General features: G+C 44.3%; 1 protein-coding gene across 1 annotated transcript in view; it reads left to right on the top strand.

Moving 5' to 3' along the window:
• The first annotated feature begins 3,013 nt into the window (after positions 1-3,013).
• Positions 3,014-19,235, top strand: part of KLHL6 (kelch like family member 6) — a 54,269-nt gene continuing 38,047 nt past the window's right edge. The window contains exon 1 of the mRNA XM_006201061.4: positions 3,014-3,359. Within this exon, the coding sequence (XP_006201123.1) occupies positions 3,067-3,359 (293 nt within the window). The 5' untranslated portion in view covers positions 3,014-3,066. The remainder of the gene's footprint in view (positions 3,360-19,235) is intronic.

The following is a 19,235-nucleotide window of genomic DNA, read 5'->3' as shown; positions in this document are numbered from 1 at the left end:
TAATTCCGAAGTCTTCAGTAAACATCCTTACCTCCATAACAAGAATCTTACCACCCTGACAGTGGTTCTGGTGAGCTGGCATCCTCTTGCAGCTGGGAATGCTGTCAGGCAGAGTGCTGCTTTGGGTGTATGGGAATTGTCTGTAGGTGACCTCTAGGACGGGCTGAGGGCGTATAGGCGTGACACTGATATACTGTGCAGCAATTATGTGATCTTTTCTGTTTTCATGTCTCTAAAGTGGAGAGCAAAGTACTTAACTTCACTGGATCAGTGGGAAGATGAAGTGCGTGAGAATTCACATAGTGCCGCTCACAGTTTCAGGAACATAGCTGATGCTCAGTAAATGCATTGGTGGTAGTTTTAGTAGCAATAAGTAAACAAGAGGGGACGGTGGCTCTTCCTCTGTAGCTGACTTTAGACTTGTTTCTTTCACTATAATTTGTGTTAGAGAAGAGAGCTGACTGGAGTCAGAAGGGGCAATATGTGGCCTTAGGAATAGAGATATTCCTTAAGTGCAGCTGCCCATTTGTATGGGGACAGAATCTATTCCTTACAAGCATCGTAAAGTCAGGGAGCCTAGTAAGATATAATCAGATTGTTTTCTCAGTAGTAAAGCTTTTGCCAATGGTTTTACATTTTGTTGCCTAGTAGGAAAAAAAAGCTTCCACATAACAATTATTTTGCTTGTAGCTGTAAGGAATATTTACCAGTTCGTGCTGAATCTCAGAGCATATCCAGATTGATACAGACGCCAAACTGATTTTGCTTTTGCCTTTGCACTAAAATCTAATCATAGATATTATCACACCCATAGTACAACAATGGGTGTGCTTGCTTACTAGGAAAATGGGGGGTTAGAAGGAAGGTAACAGTTACCTGTTTATGTTGGGGAATGGGGTGGGTGGGCTTGGAAAGTACATGAGAAACAATAATGGAACAGCGATCCATTATTGTCATCCAGATCTGTCATGAATGAAGAATCAAGTTTTATTCTTAATTTTGTTTTAGTTGGGGTGGTTGGGGTGGAGTTGGATATAGCCAATGTATTTTATAATTTGAGAGGTTCTGAAGGACAAAATGCCATGAGAAGGGTCAGTCATGTGTTGTCCTCAGCTCTACTAGAGAAGATGGTTAGAGTCACGGAGGTGAAGTTCTGAACTCCTCCCAGCCAAGGCCTGCAGGAAGAGTTTGGGTTGTGTATGTCCTTGTGGCAGGCACAGGAGGCTAACTGCTCACCAGCCTGCCCCCCTCTTCTGTGTTAACAGGCCCTAATTTTGTTCAGCTTTCAGACGGCTCTTCCTTGATCTTGGGGGAAGAGGACTAATACCAGTGGATGAATTGTGTTTGGTGCAAGCCAGTCACACTAGGCAATTTATATTCCCTGGTGTTTGGTTTGAGGTAGCCAAGTGGCCTAGGAGAAGTCTGAGTGGGGTTTTAGGAAATAATTTTCTGTCTGGTAAGAAGAGAGAGATGGAAGAAAAGAAGCCTGCCCTTTTTCTTCCTGATTTTGGACTGGGGTTCTATGATGACATGGTGTTTGGTATTGTGGCAGCCATTATGTGACCATGAGGATACATCTCTATTACACTGAAGGTGATAGAATGAAAGATGGAAAAATCCTGTGTTCTTGAGTACATCACTGAGCTTCTGGATCAACCTGGGACTACACATCTCTGGCTTCTTATAATGTGAGGTCCCTATTATTTAAACCACTTTTTATGCGATATTCTGTCACTGAGGCCAAAAGCATCTCCATGGACAGAGCTCTGGATGAAGAAGTGTTGGAGGAATTTAAAGGCCCTGATTTTAGGAGTAAGTATCCATGGAAGAAGAAAAGAGGAGCTGAGACAGAACTGCGACTCCTGGAGAGGGCTTCAGTCACCACTGATCAGGACAGAGAAAGGATTGGGCTCCTGCTGATCAGGGACACCCGCAGTGCTCCCCACTGCTAGAAGGTAAATGAGAGCAGAGGTGAGACAGCAGAGGCCACTTGGAAGTGCCGGACACTGGGGCAGCCATGGAGGGTGAGCCCCATGGTTCTCTCCATGGGAGACAAGGAGCCAGGGCTGACACAGTGTTACAGCTCCAGTTGCCTGGTGGTGGTGGAGGAAACGGGGGCTTTACAGCCAAGAACTGGGCCCTTCCAGTCACTTGAGCAGAGTTTCAGCTTCCTTAGCTATAAAATGAGGACAGTCATATTAGTGCCATTGGGTTGTTATAAGGATTAAAAGACATTAACTCCTGTAAATTTGCTAGGGTATAGCAGGAGCTTAATAAAAGATAGTTATTACTTTTTAACGGATGCCTGCAGAGGTAATGAAAATACTTCATGATCCACCACTAGGTGCACGACCAATAGATGCTGGGTAAGGTCAGGCCAATTTGAGACTTGCTAGGTCTGGTGTTGACCTACCCTCATTGGTCTTCTAAGAGAGAAGACCCTGGGGAATGGAGTTTCTGGAGACCGTTTCTTTTCTGCTCCCTGAGGCATATCCAAAACAATAGACTATTTGCCATGACATTGTTTCCCACCTCCTTCTTCCCAGCAGGGAGGAAGACAAAGATAGAAAGGGCGATACCCTAGCTAAGTGGGTTTTCTAAAGTTCCCAATGGACTGGGCGTGGGCTCATCATGGTGTCTCAGACTCCTGGCAGGAGGAGGAGGAAGATTTAGAATATCCCCTGCCCATCTCCTCATTGACACCTTGGGTTGTAGAAGCACCAGGAATATAAATGTAATAACCAGAACCAGAGGCTTCCTGCTCACGGATATGAGGGGGGAGGTGGACCAAAATAGCCACACAGCATATCAGCAGACTCTGAGAAGCCACTCCTTTTCTCCGGAGCCCCTTCCTACACACCCTTCTAAGTAATTTCTAACCTTGTGATGATTTACAGAAAGAAAAAGAATAGAAGTTACTGGCGTTTGTAGTAACAGGATGAGAAAGTGCGAGACTTCCTGTTATGTGTGTGTGACAGCTGGTGATAAGTGGAGGGCCCTGCACAGGAAATCCGCTCAGCTTCTGCAATGTGACCTGCCTGAAACTTGGGCGCTCCTTCAGTCTGGATGCTGATGGCAGGACAAAGGGGCACCTGGACCATGGGCGACGTGGTGGAGAAGAGTTTGGAAGAGCCCCTGGTACCTTCTACAGATGACCCCCCCAAGAAAAGGGGAGACTTGGTAGAAATCTTAAATGGGGATAAAGTAAAATTTGACGACACGGGACTCTCCTTAATCCTGCAGAATGGCCTGGAGACCCTCCGAGTGGAAAACGCTCTGACAGACGTCATCTTGTGTGTGGACATTCAGGAATTCTCCTGCCACCGCGTGGTGCTTGCCGCGGCCAGCAACTATTTCAGGTCAGCACACCTAGGACGAGAGGCAAATTGGGTGCAAGACGTAAGGAAAATCTGTATTGATGTGAGAGCCCAATCTAAATAGTTGGCTGTTGCATTTACGGTTTGTATATTTATTTAGATTTGGTGTCTACTCAAGATACAAAAAGGAAACTATTAAACCTTAGATTTTAGGACTTAAGTCATATTAAAAGAGAGATTGGCATCATTTAAAAGCAATGTTTCTATATTATGGTGAACCTTCTGTGTATGTGTCCTTGTTCCAGAGGATGGAAAATTACTGAAGTCATGGGGATTTTTTTCCCTTGTCTGACTAGTGTTTTGGAAACATGATGTTGTCTTTGTTCACCAATAGAGGTATAGAAAAGGATGTGGCCACTCTTCTCAAGTTATCCAGTGACTTGCTGAAAATTAGGGACTTCTGTTTGTGCACAGGGAGTGGGTGGGAAGGGAAAGCAGTTACAAAGGTGCTTTAGAATTGAGAGGCCACTAGTTAACAACATACCCAGAGATCTGGGTTCCACTCTACTCTGCTCCTTCCTGACCCTGGGACGTTACATGAGTCACTTAATGCTCTGAGTTTCTGTTTTGCCATCTGTAAGATGGGGACAATGATGCCTATCTGTCAGGATTGTTGTGACAATTAAACATGAGGGAGGAGAAGGTCTCACACAGTGCCTAGCATCTAGTAGATGGTCAATATATCTTTGTTGAAATTCTTCACCTTGTTCTGCTTAGTTCAGCTAAGAACTGTCCATTGAGCAAGTGCTTGGAGTAAGAATGTGGGAGAATCTGGAACCCAGTGAGTTTGGATGGCTCCAGAGTTCTCCAGATTGACGTAGACCCAGTGAGAACCAGTCCCCAAGGGAAATGTGGATGCAGAAGGTATTTGGGGCACTTGAAAAAGAAATATTCTGATAATTCTTCTTAACAAGTTTCTTCTTAACTCTTGATTCTGGCTGGGGAAATTTAAAACTATTTACCTATGTAAATATCATGGAAGATATTTAATTTTTTCAGGTTTTTTTGTTTTGGTTTTTGGGTTTTTTTTTGGAGATGCTTATGGGAAAATCTTTGGAGTTCAAAGAGCAGGGTCGGAAGGTTGTTGTGGGACTGATTAGGTCCTGTATGTAGATGAGGCAAGGGGACATCTGGGTTTGTAGGAAGTAGTGCCTGCTACGTACCAGACAGTTATCTGATTTTATTTTTGCAACAGCAAGATAAAGGTGGCTGATATGCCCTTTTGAAGATGAGGAAATGGAAACCCAACATTACAAATCTAGTCATTGCTGGAGCAAGGATTGGGCACATTTTAGAAATTTTTGCTTTTATTGAAATATAAACTGCCCCTACTTTGGAAGCTTCATCCCATAGGAAGTATATAAAAGATAAATGCTGATGGCAGGACAAAGGGGCAACTGGACCATGGGCGACATGGCACAGCCATAATGATTGGTTGACATAGATAAGCATGTTACTTACTCCACCAGTATTGATCGTATGCTGTCACATACAGCATATGTGACAGCATATGTGACCCCTTTCAGAAATGAATGAAAATCAGCTTTGCTCATGTCCTGAGCACTTACTCTCAGTCTTGTTCACTCTGTTTTGAGTCACTAGAAAACTGCTATCATAAAATGTGTGCCTGATTAGCAATTTCATTAGTTGCTCTGCCTGGCTTTGAAACAGGACCGATGGCTGTGTGCTCTTGAATACGTCACTGGTTTCTCTGGCCCTGGTGTTTCCCAGCCTAAACAGAAAGTGTTTGGGCTCAGGTCCTTCCAGCCCTGCTGATGGAGGATACTAGGGAAAGTGTGTGCCAGCCCTCGGAGGCAGCAGTGGGGCAACTAGAAGCTGGAGGGAAATTCCTTCTATGCTTTTTTGATTCTTATCTTGGCATTTCCAAGATGACTGTCCTCCTACAATGAACACAGTCCTGGAGACAGGATTCTTTTTTCCGGTACTACTATTAAAAATAACCTTTGTTGTTGAGCACTTATTGTGGGTCAGGCCTGTGCCACCTATGTCACAGACACTGTCCCACTAATCCTCACAACCCCGTGAAGTGGGGAACTGTCTCCCCATTTCCAGATGAGGAACCAACCCCCTGAATGTCTCAGTTAACACAGCAGCCAAGCGGGATTTGGATCTAGGACTGACATTAAGTTTGACATTACCTCACCACCCATCTTGCTTTGTTTCTAAGATTTTGAAAGGGGTTGGGAACCAAGTTCCTCTTATGCTCAGACTTCGGAAGGGCAGAGAGTTTGCTCTGTCTGAGAGGCTTCCGACACAGCCCTCTGTTCTCTGGAGGACCTGGAAGCTGGTTGTAAAATCATGCAGGTTTTTCCCCCCTTGATTCACTGAGATCATAAATATTTTCCACTAAGTGATTGAACCATTATTTAATCAATCCTCTATTGACAGACATTTGGATTGTTTCTAATTTTTTTCTGTTATAAACAATTTTATTGTGACTAGCCTAACAATGTCATTTCATATGCATGCAGAACTGTCTGGGGGTGCATTTCTAGAAGAGAGTTTGCTGAGTCAAAGAGAAATGCATACACAGTTGTAGTGTATATTGCCAGATTCTTTTGAAGAGAGGTTCAGTAATTTTGTACTCCCCACAGCCTTGCATCTAACTTTGGGGTTTTTCCCTGTCTGATAGATGGGAAATAGTGTCTCAAGTTAGTTTTAATTTGCATGTCTCTTATTTTTAATAAGGTTAAACACCTTTTCATATTTTAAGGGTTGTCTGTAGTTCTTTTCCCGTGAACTCTCTCTTCACAGCCTTTCAGATTTTCATGTATATCTTTTAAAATCAAAATTTATTTTTATCAAAGCACTATGTGCAAATAGTTAACAAGGAGTCAAGTAATATTTAAAGGCTTGTAATGAAAACCAAAAATTCCTCTTCCCCTCCTCCACCAGTCAGACTTGTTCACAGGAACCCACCGTTTTTGACATTTAGCTGTTTCTGTTTCTTCTAGTATTATATTTATATTTTTACAAAATATGCTTACACTGCTCTTTCTTCATTTCTCAGTGGTAGTCATCATTTATTAATTTCCTAGTATGTCTGATAAGAACTTGGCACTTATACCCAAATCCCGTACCCTATCCTTCCTTTCTTTATAATCTCAATGCAATGTTTTCACATTTTTGGATATATTTGTATTAAAAGTTTACATTATATCCCTGAAAACATTGTTTCTTCTTGAACCAAATTGTGTATTATGATTATATACAATTTCCTTTCTTGTAAACTTTTTTGTCTTTCCTGAAGTTAATAATTCGCTCTTTTTTCCATTTGCTTAGTTTCTGGGGTATCTCTTGCTCACAGCCTCTCCACAATGATCTTTCATGTGGTCTGGTGCATCAGAGAATGTAGCAGTTCCATTTACCCCAATATTTTTCTCACTTCCATTATCCTATACACGTTCTCTGGACCTGCTGCCCAGCTATCATCTAGCTGCATATGTAATTATGGTGGCTGTAAACAGGGACTAGTAAAAAAAAAGAAAAAAACGGACTGGTAACTCAGACAATGTGGTTCCCCTTGGGGGCCTATTTAAAAGTCTGGAGCAGAATGAGGAAGCTGGGAAAACACATAGGGTTGAGGCTGAGAAAAGGGTGAGGGAGAATAAAACTTAGAAAGTAGCACATAGCATACATTACATGTCAAAAAGCCAAATGTCAAGGTGTCCAAATATTCTCAGGACAGAAAAATCAAGGGAAGCATAGATTTAACATTCATAATAATGTTTTCAGAAATATTATAAGACTACTAGTATCTTTTATAAGACTGCTAGTAAAGCTGCCATTGTGTTATGCCTTTAGACAGGTCCCCAAAACAAAGTCACTTGAAGGGGTTGTGTATCCTGAGTAATGAACCTGCTTCCCAAATGATCTCCACTTAAGCAAGTAGTTCTGTCCATTTACGGGGGAGCAACTCACTGCCGACGATGGCACACCCCATAAATGATGTTGACCTGTGAGGGCAACCTTGTTGTGATTCCCAGGGTGAGCAGAAGGAAGGGGTAGTTGTGATGTAGGGAGGGGTCATCAATCTTCTCTCACTTCTACCTGATGACTGACCCTTCCTACATGAATACAAAAACTTCCAGGCTGAGGTTGTCAACAGCAAGCTCCTTTGTTGCTGCTGTTGCCTGAAATCCCTGCCTGGACTTGGCCCCTGCCTTGTACCTGAGTACCTCAGTCTTTGGGTCTGGCTCTCTGAGGCTATGACAAGGAGACTTTGACCACTAGCTATAGAAATCAAGCATAATGCAGCAATGGGAAGGGTACTGTGGGCATAATTTATTAATCATTATTCTATATTAACTGGATGGCATAAAGGGGGCCAAGAGGCTACTCTTAAGCCCTGTTCAGATGTTGTAATCCTTTGTGTTTTTTCTGTAATGATGTAAGATGTCTAGAAAGGAGCCAGCAAGTGATAGAATAAGTGCCAAGGACAACAGGAATGAATTACAGACATCTGGGTCTGGGTTAAAAATCTGGCTAACAGCAAAAGTGTTGAAGGTCGTTCTGCCATGGTGGGTTGATTACTCCCAGTGAACTCAAATGAACTGATGATTGTACTTCCAGCATCAGGTCCTGTGTTTTACACTTTTAATGTTGCCCTTTCCCAGAACCAGCGTGGTGGTTAATATTTAAGGAACTATAGGCCTCTAGTCCCTTATCTGCAATTTCAAAATCCCCAAAGTGCTGCAAATGGAAAAGTTTTCAAAACTTATTTGCTGGCTAAATCCAATTGGAACTGTACCTCTCTGGTGGAGATACCTGTCCTGAACTGAGAGGCAGCTATTTAGAGTTTTTATTTCCCTGAGGATAACTGTCTATTCCCTGCTGAAGTACTGAGGTGTTGGATTGAGGAGTGCTGGAGGTGCTGTATAGTATCCAAGGTATGGTAACAGCCAAACAATTCTGAATGTCAAAACACATCTAGCTGCAAGATTTTGGGATAAGAAATTATGAAACTTTCTAATAAAGTTAATTTTCATTTTAGTGTTATTCTTCTACCTTTTTTTCATCTGAGTATTTTTGTTTACTTTTGTAAACATAGTTTACATACAATTTTGCATCTTGCTTTGCACTCTTTTTTCAGTATAATCTTTTCCTCAAAGTGCTCCATGGTTTTCTTGACTATTATTTATTTAGCTACCATTTTAAATAGATGCATAATATGCAAATCATTCATTGTGGGTATAGGTCGCTTCCAAAATTTTGTTTTTATAAAGGATGTGGTAATAAACATCTTTGTATCAAGTATTTTTCAGAGTCTAAAATACGGAAAGGCTAACAGTTTTTGAGCACTTACCGCATGCCAGGAACTTGGCTGGATTCTTTTACATTTCATTTAATTCTCACAATATTGACAATTAAATAACAACAAGTAGATAGCATTGTTTCCATTTCACCCCCCAGGGAATTCACTTTGATGGGAAGAATGGTTTCCCTGTTGGGATCCAAACTGAAAACAGAGGTCTCCACTGGGCAGAAGTATGGCTGTTGGGACATTTCCTGTGTAAGACCATTGACTCCTCCTCCCCATTGTGTACTACTGTGGTCTACATAAGCTGAAAATGATGAGAAGATGTAAAAAATCATTGCCCTGTGTGCATACACACACATTCACAGGCAGGATACGGTAGGAATGTTCAATCCAATTTGTGTCTGGGGGCTGAGCCGGCAGATGTTGGTAGCAAAGCCCCAGCTTGCTTTAGGGTACTGTTGTGGGTCAAGGGGCTAACAAGAAGCCCAGGAGGTAGGTCAGGGTATGAGGTGAAGAGACAGTATACTTCGAAAATATAGGGCCTCAAGAACCTATGGGACTTCACTGGGGGCTGGAACCAATAACTATTGGTATAGTGGAAAGAACACTGTCTTAAAGTTCTCTACTGGGATTTGAGTCCAGACCCTGCTACTTGTTGGCTGTGTAAATCTTGGAGGAATCGTTGGCTTGGTCTCTCTGGGGCTCAGTACCATACCAACAACACAGTGAGGCTAATGGTTTGTGTCTCCCTATCCTGGTGAGTTCTTATGAAATACACATAACAAAATGGATTTGTTTATGAATTTATCTGCCTAAACATTTTATGCATGGTAATAAACCAGATTTCTTTGTTCTGAGGAATAGAAATCAACCATCTCTTTTGAGAAGGGGATTTATATAAGTAACTCACAGAATCCTCCAGAAGCCTGGAGTGCCAAACTCAGAGAACAGGTGCAAGGGAGGCCAGGCAGTGGGCAGGACCACAGCCCAAAGCCACCCAGAACCCCTGGGGGAGGACTCCCCTGCAGCTGCAGGATCCTGGAGGCCAAGGCTACTACAGCTGCGGCCCCGGCACTGCTGCGTCTGTGGTCTCAGGAAACTGGAGGCTGCTGCCGCTTGTGCTGCCTCCACCAGGACAGGTTCTCCTCGGTCCCTGCTTGTTTGCATCACCAGCTCCCAATTCATAGTCTGGGATTGGTCCAGGCCGAGTTACATGGTAGGGCATTAGCTCTGTGTGTCGGAAAGTGAGCACTTCTGGATCCAGAAGTGGCTTCTGCACTACACCACACCCCACTCAGAGGAAGATTTGCCACCTAGCAACCAAATGACAAAGGTCCATTATATGCAGCTACTATGTGACAGGCCTGCACCAGGATAGGGGTTAAGGTAACAGGAAAACTATGCAAGTATCAGGGAATTCCAGGGCTCTTGTTACATATGCATCAGAGACAAGGATCCTGAGATCCTAGAAGGCAAGAGGACAATTACTTGCCCTTTTATTCCTCCTCTCCCTCCAGATTGTGGGCAGCCCTGGATATGAGAGAGTGTGGCATGAAAGCATCATCCATCATGTGTGGACTGGAATAAGGCTGAAAGCATGGGCTATGAGAGGGCCCTTGGCACCACTGCAAAGGCTGGCATTCAGCAGACACCCTGTAAATGTTTGATGTGAATAAAAACTTGATGTTCCTCCTGCAGGTTCTGTCACTGATTAAGTGACATCCTGGTCAGAGCAGAAAGTCCTCATAGAGTTGGGAGGCTATTGCACAACTTTAGAAAAGGGAAGGATGATAAAGCTTGGCCACCACAGGAAAAATTGGAAGGAGCAGTTAGAAAACCCAAAATGCTTCAGAATTTGTGGATTCAACAGGTCACTCATGTGATCATCTGGACACAGATGTGCTATGCCCACATAGTGACTCCTGCAGACTTTTCTTAGGATTGGAAGATGCTGCCCAGCATCTTCCAGAGTTGCTGCTCCAGAGTGGAAGTGCAATCAGATCCTTTGGATTTTCAATAAAATGTCGTCTGTTGTCTCCACCCCAGTGTCTAGGGCATGTGGATCTTCTTTCAATCAAGAACAGAAAAAAATATTCTCCACTTTTGAATAGTGTTCCATGCAGCATTCAACTAGATCACAACAGAAATACTTTCTTCATTTATATCACAAGTTCTAAGCTTTATCCCTGCCTCAAGTACATGGATGTATAACTGTCTCTCCATGCAAATGTCTTTATAGAGATAGATTCTAATATGGTAACACCAAACAGTCCCTGAGTGGAGATGACCAGATGTTGAATATCTGTGGTTTTGGTGAAACTGCCTTGGAGCTCACCATCCACCCTATTGCTCAACATTCTTATATTAGTCAGCATTCTTTTGGTTGCAAGGGATGGGAACTCAAAGTCAAATCAGTTTAGGCAAAAGAGGAAGGTATTTGGCCACATAACCAAAGCACCAAAGTATAGGAAGGGCTGGGATGTAGCAGAGCCCAGGAGGAAGAGGAACCAGAGCCTTTTATGCTGTTAGGGAGATTTCTTCCCACCCTCACTCAGCTTCTCTCTTGCTCTGTTGGGATTTCTCAGGTGCACTTCTGCCTCACAATGGGGAATTTGCCTGTTGGCAGCTCTGAGACTCACTTTTCCCAGCTTTTGTTTCAGAGAGAAACTGAGGGGCTAGCTTCAGTTTGAAAAGTTCCCAGGAAATACTGATTGGTCCAGCTCCATTCAATTACCCAGTCCTAGACCAATCACTGTTGGGAGGTGGGACACAACGGTCAGCCCAGCCTCACTTAGGAGTTCACTGTTGGACTAAGAGGTGAGTATGTGTGTGTGTGTGTGTGTGAGAAAGAGATTGAGAGAGAGAGAGAGGTCGGTAAAAAATGAAAGCTCCTACTTGAACCACATGAGTTGAGTGGGACCTGACTGGGGAGAAAACTGCTTTCCAGAAATAGGGGGAGGGCATTGGACAAAAGGAAAAATAAATTTCCATTAAAGAAGGATAAAAAATCCTGGCTTACTTTTTTTATTAGCCAACTTATACTTCAGGAAGTTCAGTCAGTGCGCTAGCTTTTCTTAGCCTAGGTTTCAGTAGTATATTCTCCTCCTACTTTAATTACTTCTTATCTTATTTTTGTTGTTACTATTTGTATCTATGATAACTCTACTGCTTCAGTATAAGCCACCTCAAGTTCTTTTGGAGAGGTCATTTCTGTATAAAGATAAATAGTCCTTGCTATGAAAGCATATCGTTTAGCCAACCTACATGTCTTCTGTCAGCTATATGGATTCTTTCAATACATGTAACATTTGTGGAAAGCTTCAAGGCCACAATAATTGCAGGAGTGCTGATACTGTTTTGACTTTAAAACACAATCAAACCAAAAGTTTCAGCATAGCCTTATTCTGAGGAGACACTTAGGGATCTATAAAAATTAACCATCGGCAGGTTTACATATAATGATTCAAGTCTAGGGTCAAGTAAGAGCTGACGTGTCGTAAGCAATCATGTATCATAAAGAGTAAGCTCAGGCTTGCAGGGTGCTGGATATTAAGGGCATTTTGGCTTTGTGGGAATTAGGGGAGGGGCAGATGCCTGATGATTAATTCCAAGAAGGTGAGGTTGGTGGACACAGCACACGAAAGAAACAAGACAAAGAGAAGGGAGATTAGGAAATTTAGTAAAGTTCTCAGATGACTGGCAGGATCCTTACAGCTCAGGGTAGCAGGCTGGTTTAGCAGGCAATGTCTGTTTCCTTTACAGATGAGCCTGGAGGTGGAAGGGGAGAGAATTTAGTAATTGTGATGAAAAACCTGCACTCCTCCCACACTTCTTTGTATACCACTGATGATTTGTAGGCCTTTAATTGAGGAACACTGCATCATATAACCTCTCCTAAGATACAAATGTCAGGGCAGGGTTCAGGAACAAAATATTAAGCTTTCAGTTCTGTGGTGTTGAGTGGGTTTAGTGAAATTCCATCCATCTCTCCATTCATGTATTAATTTGATTGACACAAATTTATTAAGCGCCTAATCTATGCCAGGCATGAGTATACAAAGATGAATGAGTTATGGTTCCCCCTTGACTTCGAAATCACAATCAGAGGAGAGAGACGGATAAATCAATGTTTCAGTCCAGGGTGGTAAGTGCTATGATGAGGCTTTGCTTATGGAAGGGGCATGAAATTGTTACTGACCCTCCTGAGTCAGTCCCCAAAAAGGATCTTCCTGTCAGGTGTCACATCCAGAGAATGAGATCGAGTTCGGTTCAGAAGCAAAGGAAAGCTTTACTCTATGGTTAAAGAATGGAGAGGTGTGGCCTGGCTCTAGAGTCCATGCTCTCCCCACAGGCTGTGGGCGGGGCTGCTTCCTAGAGCTCTGGTCGCGGCGGGAGGGGCAGAGTTCTCACGGTCCGCGCAGGCGTGCTGCTTGTGCCCCAGATCCCCGTGCCTGGCGCAGCCTCTCTGCACACGGCCCACCGCTGCCATCTTGAACCGAGTGTCACTCGGCCACCACGCTGAGGCATCCGGTGCAGCGGTTCTGCACTGGGAACACTAATCTCAAGAGTCAGATGCAAGGCTTCTGCACACAGCCCGCAATGGTAAGTAAAACTAAGCACCGAAGTAGAGATTAGACCTTATCTTATCACCTAGATTCCATCTCATTCCTCCACTTCCCACTCCAGTGGGCTTCACTGGTGCAAAGTCAGAGTGGAGGAAAAGCAGTCAGAGAAGACTTCCTGGAAGAGGTGATATCTGAGCAGTTTTAAAGGATGAGTAGGCATTGGACCAAAGGGACCAAGAGATGGGGAGAAAGGGAGCAGAATTCCAGGCAAAAGAAAACGCATCTCGGAAAGTATTGTGCAGCATAAGCATGGGACCACAGGTAGAAGACCAGGGTTGGAGTAAAGGATATGCGTGGTCCAATAAGGCAGAGACAGATGGGCAAGGGAGACCATGAAAGGTTTTGATGGGCCAGGATGAAGAGTCTGAAATGCATCTTATAGCCAGTAGGAAGCCAGGGAAGAGTTTTTAATGAGGAGAGTGATCCAAGATCTCTGTTAAAATAACCCTTTGGTCTGTGGTGCAGAGGTCCCAATAAACTAGGGAGAATCTCCAGTGATTGCAGAAATTACAGGTAGAGGAAATGAATTAAGGCTGAGGCAATAGGAAGACAGTCCCAAGTGACAATCTGAGTCCTCTCTGAGGGACCTCAGGGTTGCCAGACCACAGAGAGCCCCAAGGAGGGAGTGGCTCTAGCTGGTGAGAAGGGGAAGAAGAAACCAGGGCCAGGGACTGGAAGGCAGACTAAACTGGAAAACAAATCACACTTTTGCCAAAGGCCAACTCTGAGCTTCAAGACTGAAAAGAGAAAGAGAAGGTAGTGTAACTTTATCAACCCTTCACCCACCTATGCCATCCCACTGTAGAGCAGAGCCCAGAAACAGAACAAGTAATTTCAAAGTAACTCAAGTTCTGAACTTACTTTTTTTGAACACCTTGAGGGACACACACCACGGCTATTAAAATCCATTCCTTTTTTTTATCCACATCTCAGATAGGGACCACATCACCTTCGTATAAATTTTAAAAATTTCTGTCTGGGAGGACCAATTAGAAATAGGTGCCTCTTGCCCTGGGGATGTCACTGTCCACATCAGGGCCCAAGGTTTGGCAAGTGCAGCTGGATGTCAGCCCCAAGTCTGGCCTTGTCTGGGCAGCCCAGCCTGAGTAACTCCTCCTTCACCTCTCACATCAGCTGTAAGATCTCCTGTCTTCCTCCCCCTTTCCTCTGGATTCTGTATCATTAAAGTCCAAGGATCAGGCCTGGCAGTCCAGATTCCTCTGTGGCAGCTGAAGCACATATATGATCATCTTTGCCCTGTTACAATGGGGATAAATTTTAGGACTGGGAAAGCCATTTGAACACCTTGGAGTGAAGATTGGGACCAATTCACATGTTTCTAAGTGGTCAGAATCAGCGAATACTCAAAAAAACCTTTAAGCTGAGGCTGACCCTTGACTTCTGGATAATGACATGGAGGCCACAAAGAAACCAGCATGGGGTCCTGGGGAACTGAGATGGAAAATGTTTGGAAAAAGATGGTGATAAGGAGCCTCCAGGATAACAGCCTAGTCAGGATGTGGTGGTGGGCAGTAAGCACAAATGCTGACTCTGCTCCCAGCCCAAGGGAAGTGAGAATCAGAGAATTGTTGAAGGGGTTGTGAGGGAAATGGTGTTTCATTACGGGAAACCAGGCTTCATTTTCGGGCAAGGAGGTATAAGATGTGTAAAGGAAAATTAAGGTGAAGAAGGACCACCACATTTTGTAATGTAAAACCTCAGGTAGGAGAGCTTAGGATAAACATTGTGGGCCTGGGGTTCCAATTTGTAGACTCATTGGCTAATATAGATCTTCACACACGTACTTTGCTCCAGGTCAATCAGTCTTGGAGGTCATTGTTATTTATTCTCATGGCAGTCAGAGGAGAAATATGGCTGTGGAGACTGTAAGGTAAAATAGGTGAATCCATTTCCTTTCCATCCCTCTGTGTATCCGTCCACCCATCCAAAAAATATTGTGTCTATTATACTAAGAATTGAAAGAGAAATAAAATCCAACCCTTGCCTTTCAGAGTCTTATAAATCTAATAGAGGAAAAAACATTAAAAACAGACCCTCTACAGTGTACATAGAGAAGCCTGTCTGGAGTCCAAAGGTGTTGCTGTAAACAGAGGCACATGTTGGAAACTGCTAGCTGAGCCATGGGCTGGGGAAGGGGGTATACAGATCAGACTGCGAAGGGCCTTGCATAGCAATGTTGAGAGCACTTTAGCATCTCTTTTTCTACAACCTTTTATACACTTTTAGTACAATCTTCTTTAGCATCTGGGCCCATTTGTTATCCAGGATTTTTCTTGTCCTATTGTGTCAGTCAGGACTCTGTATTGCAAATGTCAGACAGTCAGTTCAAACTGGTTCAAGCATATTAAAAAAAAGAGGAATTTGTTTGCTCACATAATTTAAAAGTCCAGGGGTATTGGTTTCCAGCTTAATTGGATCCTGGTGCTCAAATAATGTCATCAGGACTCAGTTTCACTCTGTCTCTTGTCTCCACTTTCCTCTGTGTTGGTTCCTCTCTCGTGGAGGGCTTCACACATGGAAGCAAGAAGGTCTCCAGCAGCTTTGAAATTTTATTTCTCCCAGCTCAGCAACCCCGGGGGGAAGAAAACTTCTCTTCCCTAATAATTCTAGAGAAAGTTCTGGAATTGGTTTCAATAGGATTGACTTCTTCCTGTGCCCATCTGTGACCCAATCATTGTGGCTTGGGAAACATAATGTACCATGCTCACCTTGGTCTAAGAGGTGGGACTAGTTCCAACCAAACCTCTGAGACCGGTAACGGAGGAGGGCTAGTTCTCCAAAGGGAAATCTGAGCACTCCTCCTAAAGGATTAGGAATGAAGGTGGGCAGGCAAAATAAGAACTTCCCATTCTCTCTTTGCGGCTGAATCGTTGCTGAATTCTGGCCACAAGCATTTGCTGTGATTGATGTTTATCCTGCCTAACCTTGCAGCACAGAACAAGCCCTTCTTTCTGTCGTAAATTTGGATGGGCTGAAACCATCCATGGCATGTGGAGGCCTCAGCAATGTTCAGGAGGGCCAGAAGGGAGTCTGATTCTATAAGAATGTGGCTGGCATCTGGTCTCCTAGAGGGTACATGTGCACCCTCACCATCCTTGAGGGGTGGTGAACTGGGGGAAGGAGCTTGGCAGAGACAGTTCTTCTGAAGTCTGGTGTTCAGACCTGTTTAGAGTCAGGTAGGGGCAGCTATGGAATTCCAGCTCCTCTGTCAATTTGGAGCAAAGACTCAGCCAGCAGGTGGGGATTCAGGGAGCTGACTCCAGGCCCTGGAAAGAGATAGTGGAGTGCTGTTAGCCGTGTCTCTGGTGTGGAAAGAAAGATGTCCATGAACTTCCAAATCCTTTTCTGAAGGCGCTCCTCCAGATATGTGAGGTTTACCTGTGCACAGCAGATAAGAACAAGTTGCACACTGTTTGTTACAAACAGGGCTTTGGCACCACCTCCTGTTTTAGAGCTCCTAGCTCTAATGAGATGTGTTACTCGAGTATCAGCTGCAAGGGCCTGTCTAAACAGCTGAGGGAGAGAAGGCTTGAGAGGCCCGGACAAGGCCTGCTTCCACTGAACCTCCACCAGGTTGAGAAGTGAAGGAGGAGCACTGCTCCCTCCCTCACATTTTGGGGGGCAGCCCTCTGCTCATGGATTCTAGGAGGGCTGGCTCTCAGAAGATGAGAAGAAGAAGCTACAGGGAGGGAAGACTTTGAAGGGCCCGCCTGTCCCAGAATCATGGTCAGTTATTTCCTTCACCTGGGCCCTTGTCCAATTTCCTCCTACTCAGAGTGCGCCAAGGGGAGCTGGAAGTGAGTTGATCTCTCTTGAGGGCATTGGTTCTAGAGTTTGGTTTGCAGAAGAATTATGGGTGGGGGCTGAGTGAACCGAATAAAATTCATATTCCCAGCTTCAGTGCTAGAGATTTTGATTCAGTAGGTCTGGGGTAGGTGGGGTTCAGGATTCTGCATTCTTTTTTCTTTTTTTTTTAATTTCAATTTTATTGTTTTGGGGGAGAGGAGGTAATTAGGTTTATTTATTGATTTATTTTTAGAGGAGATACTAGAGATTGAACCCAGGACCTTGTGCTAAGCATACACTCTACCACTTGAGCTAGACCCTCCCCTCAGGAATTCTGATGCCAGCTGTCCACGCAATATACTTTGAGACCCACCAGCCTCAAGGCTGGAGTGTCTGCAGGCCAGGGATATGGGCAGGACTCATGTGTTGGGACAGGGTTTACATGGTAAGGGCTTAGGAGACAGCTTGAGGTCAGAAACTGGGCTAAGCCAAATGTCTATGTACTTCCTTTGGTTAGGAAATGGTAGATGGAAGGTTTGGTGCCTTCAGCTTAGAGGCTCTGAGGACCGTAGAGTGATGTCATCCCATGCTAGGGCACCCTTGCATCTGCTGACTTTCTGCTTTCTTTGCAGTAGAAACCCCTTTGATTGACCACATAGGGTTTATATCCAATAATCCCTTCTTAACAATATAATGTTCATTCAGCAGCATGTGATTACTAATTAAAAAAAATTGTAGCCAATTGGTATACATATTGATACATACTCTTAAGTAGAATTTAACTCAGTTTGCAACCAATGTTAGAGCCATTTCAACCCAGAATATCTCACTAATGCCCAAGAGTTAGTTCCTGGTATAAATGGGATGGTGAAGGGGTTAGAGGATGAACAGAGGAGGGGCAGCATGGGTGGAGCTGGTACAGGAGTGAGAAAGTGGGGGCGGTGGAGGTGGACAGTGACTGGGGTTAGAGGTTCAGGAGGCAGGAGATTCAGAGGCAAGTATGGAGGCCTGGGGAGGCGGTGGGCCATAGCAAAGTTGGGCTGAGTTCAAAATTCCCAGTGGATGACATTTAGGCTCTGCAGGGAGCTCTAGAACTCATCCACGCTGTAGGCAGGAGGTTCTGGGGTGGGTGAATCCTCTTCAAGCTCCAGGCCCTCAGGGGTGTGATGGGAGTTCTTTGTGGGGGCACAGGGCTCATGAGGGTGTTTGATCATTCTTGGGGGTGCAGATTCCTGTCAAAAGCAAACACACAAGGGCTAGAAGCACAAGTTCAATCATTCATCCTTTCATTTATTTTCTCTCCAGGTATTTACTGAGTCTGTATTAGGTTCCAGGCACTGTTCTAGCCCCGGGGACATAGCATTGAGCACGTTACAGCTGCTGAACTCACTCAGCTCATGTTCTAGTGGGGTGACAACTGTTAACTCGTCAACAACAGATGTGTAATGTTTCAGGTTGTGACAGGGTTATGAAGAAAAACAAAGGAGGTGATGTTAGGGCGTGACTATTTTAGAGTGAGCATCAGGGAGGGCCACTCCGAGGAGGCAATGTTCGAGTGGAGACCTGAATGACGTGAAGTGAGGCCAACAGAGCGTGGAGGGGAGCGAGGCCCAGGCAGAGAGACGGGGCCATGGCTGGACTTCATTCCTGGAGACTCTTGGGCCTGTGGCTGTTTTCATGGCAGTTGTGAGAGATGAGCTCACTGGCCCCAGCTCTATTTTGGGGTGGGCACTGACTCACAGCTGAAGTATTGGGCAACAGACTCCCTGCTGTGAGACTGTTTCTCACTGTAAAATGAGGATCTTTGTAGTTACCTCTGTTTTATAAGAATCTCATGAGAATTGGTCAGTGTCTGTCTAGGAAGCATTTTTATTACACAAAAATTGTATTTATGTCCTGTGTAAGCTAAGGGGTGAATGGTCAGCAACTAACCCAGCTGTATACTCAGGGAGCAAACCATGGTCTGGTTCTCTCAGTACTGACACTCAGCTGACCCCGTGAAGATGGCCTTGAACTCCTGCTGATTTTCTTGACTTTAGTGCACTGCTGAGCTCCAGAATAAGAGCCCAAAGTCCTAAGTTTTGGTCCCCATTCTATTGCCAACAACCTGTAGGGTCTTAGACAATTCACTTAAATTTTTACCTC

Source organism: Vicugna pacos, chromosome 1 (genome assembly GCF_048564905.1).
Source record: "Vicugna pacos chromosome 1, VicPac4, whole genome shotgun sequence".
NCBI classification, from domain to species: Eukaryota; Metazoa; Chordata; class Mammalia; order Artiodactyla; family Camelidae; genus Vicugna; species Vicugna pacos.
The sequence above is the reverse complement of the archived record's forward strand: the minus strand, read 5'-3'. Positions and strand labels throughout refer to the sequence as shown.